Below are 7,100 nucleotides of genomic sequence, written 5' to 3' on the forward strand. Positions count from 1 at the left end.
AGATTTAACGTGGTCGCATACAGTAACGTTAACACTATTCTACTTATAATATTTTTGGGAGTTATACTTAAACTTGTACGAGATGATTTTGTCATTAATATTTTATTGTTATACCAAAACTAAAAGGTTGTGTATTATCAGGTTTAATGGGTTTTCTTATTATTTTTTAAAATCTTGTTGGTTTTAGTGACAAAGATTGTATTTGTTCTGTTAATATTTTAATATCGTCTTTTATCTCACTTGATTCTTTTCTGGATATTTTTGTTTTTCTAGTAAACTATTTATTGTTTCTTTAAAAAATTATCAAAGCTGACAGGAAATATACGCCACTGTCTAAAAAGGAATCTAAAAACTGAAACGAGTAACAACACCGTAACCAAACTGGTTCCACCGGTCGCCGGACTGTTCGTCGATCATTGTACTGCTTGTCGCTTTCCTCCGTTGTTAGTATGTTGGTTGCGGCTTTCCCTTTCCAGTCTCCCTCCAATGGGCGTCGGAGTAGTAAGTTTTATGTATTTGTATTATCTCTTGCTAATGTCTAAACTGTAAATCTAATATTAAAGATACGAAGCCGACTCAACTAAAAAAGCTGCAAAAGAGAATTATTACTTTTTTGAATAAAAAATTGTATTCTTTTTTTTTTTTTTTTTTACGAAACATTCAAAACAAAAAATCTGAAAACAGTAAAACAACAAAAAAAAAAAAATTGAAACATTCGATTTATTACTTATTAGTTAATGTGTATTTGTAACTTTTAGTATAAAATCTAGATAAAAATCATAATGTGTGGTACAGTGTAAAAACATAAAACAAGATAAAAAAATTTATTAGTATGGTTGGAAATTTATAATAGAAAAAATATATTTATTTTGTTAATTTGTTATACTAACTTGTATTTTTGTCAAAAGTTAGCTTGTTAATATATACTATTTTGTTTTGAAAATTTGATTTCGGCCCCTCTAGTTTTCATGTTTGTGTTCCGCCTCTAGTTGTGTGTTTTGTGTGTGATGTATGTTGTGTTGTTGTTAAAGGTGTTGTGTGTTATATATATAGTGTGTAAAATTCATACTCGGTACTTCCATTAAGTTTGTTCATACTATTAGGTATTTTCATATTAATATATAGTATATCTTTATATAAAATAAATACATATTTATACATAATAAATATGTATAAATACATCTTTTTATTACACAAAAATTGTATTTATACATCAAAATACCTATTAAATGCATGTTTATATATCAAAAACATAATTCTTTTAGATTTAATATACATTTAAAAATATAATTATGCATAAAACGTGTATATATATATATATATATATATATATATATATATATATATATATATATATATATATATATATATATATATATGTATATATATAGAGAGAGAGAGAAAACGTATTTGTCTATCAAAAAACAAATTATATGTATACTTTCAATAATAATAATTATAATAATAATAATTATTATTATTATTATTATTATTATTATTATTATTGATGTATTTAAATATTTCAATGTTATATAATATATATTTATTTCACGGATAAAAACATTAAAGTTACTTTAGCTTAGTGACTAGTTCGTTTGGTTGTATGTGGGAGTAATCGGGTTCAATTTCAATGTTTTATAATAAATATTATTATTATTATTGTTGTTGTTTTTGTATTTAAAATGAAATTTAATTTACATCAACGCATCTACTCTAATAAATGAAGGTTTTTTTGTCACATGTCTTTTTCTCATTTATTTGGAAACATAACATTTTGTAGAATTTTGAAAATTTCTATTTTTCACTTGTTATTTTATTGTATTTTTCATTTTATTAAATTAAAATTTCACATTTAATATGTAAGGTAATATATATGTAAGGTATTTATTAAAAATGGTATATATATGTAATGTATTCAATACATTAAAACCTCATTAATTTTAATAATTCAAAAAAATTCTCATTTTTCTTACAAATTCAAAATTTTCAAATTTTTAAAATTTCAACTTTTTTTTAAATAAACTCATGTAATACATGGGTCTCACACCTAGTGCCAGCTAATAAACTCAATTAACGCAAAATTGGCATGCCACGTGTATAGGCAACCAGAAGAAAACCGAGTAACTTACTAAAAGGACAAAAAAAAAAAAAAAAAAAAAAAAAAAAAAAAAAAAAACTTCAAGCTTTAATAAATTCAAAATACCAAAAAAAGGGAATATTTTATAAAAAATTTAGGCTTGGAAGAGTTGAATCGCTAAGCTCCCTCATTAAAGCTTGATGAGAAAGAAAGAATTGTTTGAAACTCATCGGACAGAAATGGAAAGGGTTGATGTGATTCGTTGGTTCTTTTTCTTATTAAATAAAACTAACATAACATTAGATGCTATCACTCTTTACATTTTTACTACCACTCTCTTCATTTTATATGGTTCAAAAAAAAAAATCATATACCCTTAAAAATTTTCTATATAGCAAAGTGCTAAATGCTAAAGATGCTCCATTTTGTCAATAAAATAACAAAATATCCTTATTCACTCAAGTAAAGGTGCTTGACGATTTCAGGGCACTTCCAGAACATTCCACATGCTTCGCGACCTTCCAGACCACTCTCTCATCCTTACTAATCACATCGAACAAATTCCGCACTCATATATATCACACAATTCCGAGTATCTCTGCAGTTCAGATTTCGAAGAAATTCGACAACAAGAAAGCAATCATCGATCGTAATAAACGAAAAAAACGATCATGGGCGTGGATTATTACAAGATTTTGCAAGTGGATAAGAATGCTAAAGACGATGATTTGAAGAAAGCTTACAGGAAGCTTGCGATGAAGTGGCATCCTGATAAGAACCCTAATAATAAGAAGGAAGCAGAAGCTAAGTTTAAACAGATCTCTGAAGCATATGATGTATGTCTCTCTTCTCTCTGTATCACGTATCTATCTTTAATTGTTCAAAATCTTTTTATGTGAAATTGATTGGGTGTTTGGTAGTTTTTCTGTAGATTGAAATTCAGAATCTTCATTAGCAATCAACTAAAATACGGTATAAGTTCATGTTTCGATCCGGACCTTTTGGATCCAGTTTGATTGTTGTTTTCGGATTTTGATTAAACATTTGCTAGACAAAATTGGTTTTTGATGAAATCATCTCAACTACGATCTTTCTACCTTCTAATTGGTTAGGTTTTCATACTGGATGGGAAACTATGATTGGATAATTCAAATTCCTTCGGATTTGATTACAGAGCCTTAGATTTTGAACGTTTCTATCTAATTAAAGAATATTCCATCTGTTTTCAGTATTATAATTAACTGATTTTGTTCGATTCATCTTCAGGTTCTCAGCGATCCTCAGAAAAGAGCAGTATATGATCAGTATGGTGAAGAAGGGCTCAAGGGTCAGGTACCACCACCAGATGCAGCTGGAGGTCCTGGCGGAGCCACCTACTTCTCCACCGGCGGAGGCACACCATTCTCATTCAATCCAAGAAACGCCGATGACATCTTCGCAGAGTTTTTCGGGTTCAGGGGAGCAGGAGGCGGCGGAGATCCATCCGGTATGAGAGGTGTCAGGTTTTCCAGTAATTCATTTGGGGACAACATGGGAGGATTCGAAAACATCTTCAGTTCCTTCGGTGGCGGCGGCGGTGGTTCACCCTTTGGTAATAGTACCGGCGGTGGCGGTGTATTCAGTTCAGGTCCCCGGAAAGACCCTCCGATCGAAAGGCCTCTTCCATGTACCCTCGAAGAGCTTTACAAAGGTACAACGAAGAAGATGAAGATCTCTAGAGACATCGCTGACATTAGCGGGTAAGATTATAATTTCTAATTAGCTTTTCACCTTCGAATTCAACTGGTTCGATAGAACATAAAACCCTAAATCTTAAATTTTTTCTTTCTTTTAGAAAAACAATGTCGGTGGAGGAGATCTTAAACATCAACATAAAGCCCGGATGGAAAAAGGGCACGAAGATCACCTTCCCGGAGAAAGGAAACGAGCAACCAAACACGACGCCGGCGGATCTCGTCTTCATCATCGATGAAAAACCTCACAGCACTTTCACTCGCGATGGCAACGACCTGGTGGTGACACGGCGGATCAGTTTGGCAGAAGCGTTGACTGGTTACACAGTTCATTTGACCACCCTTGATGGCCGGAATCTGACTGTTCCGATCAATAATGTGATCCATCCGGCGTACGAGGAGGTGGTTCCTAGAGAAGGTATGCCGATTTCTAAAGATCCGACGAGCAAAGGGAACCTGAGAATCAAGTTTGATGTGAAGTTTCCGGCGAGGTTAACTCCGGCTCAGAAGAGCAGGATTAAAGAGTTATTGAATGGTTAGAGATTTTGGGAATGGATAGAATTTGTGCATATGTATTAATTGTGATTTTGGGTTTTGGAAGGTGGTTTTTTTGGGCATATGGTTTTTTTATAGTTTTAGGATTTTAGTTTCTGTGGTTTAATGGTATATGGATTATGGAATCTAATAATTGGAGCCAAGAGCTACGATGTTGTAGAATTGTAATGCTGTTTTTTTAAATAGCAAAATCTACAAAACACATGAGAATGATTTAATTGTATGGAATCTAATAATGAGATTCCGGACATTAAACTCCATTTTTTAAGTAACTTGTATTGGAATCAAGTAGACGTTATGTTTTGATTGATTTATTGTCATGTTATTGATTGATCTTCGCTTAAAAGTGTTGAGGACATTGCCTTGGATTCATTCTATGAAGGTCTACGATTTAAAACATGATATGTCCAAAATATTGCTAATTTTTTGGAATTATGGATACTTTCAATATATTTTATGCATGTATAAATATAGTTTTACCACTCGTTTATCAAATTCTGGTTATTTTTGTTTCTCAAGGTCAACATTTTCTGATGGTAATCCAAGTGACAAGGTGTTGTGTCTCCATTATTAAGGCAGTGTATTTGGGGTGGCCAATGGTATAGAGCTAAGACTTGTTTGCCGGGGCAGTTTTGTTATTGCACATAGTGGTACGGGTAATGCCTAACTGGTCTGTACATAGTATAAAGAAATTCGATTTTTTTTATACTATTTAGCATCTACTATTTTTCTCCGTGTCACACCTACTATGGAATCTTGCGTTCGCCCCTGCTTTTTGGCTTTGACACCTACTTCAAGAGCTCTTTGTTGGGACAATGCAAGTGTTGTATAACTTTCGACAAACACGGTCCGGTGTCAATGTAAAAATCATATTGAGATCCACACTCTATTGACAATGTGGCCATGTTTCGAGTTTTTCACCTATCATCCAACTCTAAAAAACATAAACATTTTCACCAAGGAGTTTCCTACATGCTACATCTTTGTTTTACGAGTTTTTGTCCAGTTTGAACGTTCGAACTCTTCCTTCTGATGAAACCGTTTGGGGAGGGGGGAAGAGGGTTGTTAATGTATGTATACTAGATGCATGACCCATGTTTGTCCTATTTGTACCATGTAATGTCTGTATATTCATATCAACGACAGAAGTCACATAATAAGAAAAACTTTATTTTCTACATAACTATACAATACCGGATTTGTTTTCATGAGTGGGAAGAAAGTAAACTTCTTTTCAATAGAAAGGAAGATAATTTGATGAAATAACGTTTTAGACTTCTCTAACATAATACATACATGTTATTGACATTTTTGTGGCTACACAAATCAATTACCTTGCGATTATCATCTAAAATACCATAACAAAACGAAACCTTGAATAGGGGAAGAGCTTTCTTCATTCTTTATAGGGAAAATAACATTATAGCACAACGAAGTTTTTATTTTTTTTTCAGAATTGGTCATCAAAGTGTTTTTTTGCAGGTCACTTAAATTTTAATTTACATACTAAATAGCGGATCAATATCAATTCCTTCCGGTTTGTAAGTTAAAATTTCATAGTTGTCAGTGGTGATACCGAAGTAAGCTTGTCCACATAGATAATTTTATTTTTAAACTTTTTTTTAAATTAAAAAATAATAATAATAAAATAAAATAACCCTAGATAATCTTGCTACTTAGATTACTCATGCATCATCTTCGTCTTACTCTCTCCTTTTCACGCATCCCTTTGGTGGGAAAATGACTCTTGAGGGTAATTAACTTTTGCGTTTGTACTCATTTGGTCCATTTTCTTTTTTTTGTATTCAATATACCATCGAACTTGTTGTTGGTGTTTACCATAGCCCTTTTGACCGGCTTTTGACCTGTGATAGCCGGTCAAAGGGTTATGGTGAACACAAACAACAAGTTCGATGGTATATTTAGTACAAAAAAAAGGAAAGGGACCAAATGAGAACAAACACAACAGTTGGTTACCCTCCTGATTCATTTTCCCTTTACTTATTTACAACAAATCCCACATCATCTCCTACTGATATTAATGACTTTATGAGATTCATTCTTGCTTCTCTTCATAACATAACTCACGAAATGACATTATTCATGCATGTACAACTTTGTAATGCACTTGAATATTTATTAGGGGAATCTTGACTAAGTAGGCGCATTTCATGACTACATTTACATTTGCAATCAAATGATTTATCGTATCATGGATTCTAGACAAGTCTACAAACGAGTAGAATCACAAATGCTGTGATTTTTGAGTTTTCTTAGCTTTAAGATCGAACTCATGGGATAAGATACAACATCAATATGTACAATATCATGCTGCTTTTGTAGACACATCACCATAATATTGTACAGATTGATGTTGTATCTTATCCCATGAGCTCGATCTTAAAGCTAAGTAAACTCAAAAATCATAGCACTTGTGATTCCACTCGTTTGTAGACTTGTCTAGAATCCATGATACGATAAATCATTTTATTGGAAATGTAAATGTAGTCATGAAATGCGCCTACTTAGTCAAGATTCCCCTAATAAATATTCAAGTGCATTACAAAGTTGTACATGTATGAATAATGTCCTTTCGTAGGTTATGTTTTGAAGAGAAGCAATAATGAATCTCATAAAGTCATTAATATCAGTAAGAGATGATGTGGGATTTGTTGTAAATGAGTAAAGGGAAAATGAATCAGGAGGGTAACCAACTGTTGCGTTTGTTCTCATTT

The 7,100-nt window shown here is 32.2% G+C and overlaps 1 protein-coding gene across 1 annotated transcript; it reads left to right on the forward strand.

The window, feature by feature from the left end:
- Nucleotides 1-2,519: 2,519 nt before the first annotated feature.
- LOC145066359 (uncharacterized) lies at nt 2,520-4,673 on the forward strand. Its single transcript, XM_079013591.1, has 3 exons — nt 2,520-2,913; nt 3,344-3,816; nt 3,912-4,673. Exons 1-3 carry the CDS (start codon nt 2,749-2,751, stop codon nt 4,348-4,350), a joined length of 1,077 nt encoding a protein of 358 aa, XP_078869717.1. The 5' UTR covers nt 2,520-2,748; the 3' UTR covers nt 4,351-4,673.
- The last annotated feature ends 2,427 nt before the right edge of the window (nt 4,674-7,100 follow it).

Source organism: Lactuca serriola, chromosome 8 (genome assembly GCF_051521515.1).
Source record: "Lactuca serriola cultivar US96UC23 chromosome 8, Lser_US96UC23_V15, whole genome shotgun sequence".
In the NCBI taxonomy this organism is placed as follows: Eukaryota; Viridiplantae; Streptophyta; class Magnoliopsida; order Asterales; family Asteraceae; genus Lactuca; species Lactuca serriola.

Excerpts from the sequence above, each read along its gene's own strand:
- LOC145066359 (XM_079013591.1), top strand. The coding sequence starts at position 2,749 with ATGGGCGTGGATTATTACAAGATTTTGCAAGTGGATAAGAATGCTAAA. Across the intron at positions 2,914-3,343 it reads AGATCTCTGAAGCATATGAT|GTTCTCAGCGATCCTCAGAA; the intron begins GTATGTCTCTCT and ends ATTCATCTTCAG. Across the intron at positions 3,817-3,911 it reads GACATCGCTGACATTAGCGG|AAAAACAATGTCGGTGGAGG; the intron begins GTAAGATTATAA and ends TCTTTCTTTTAG.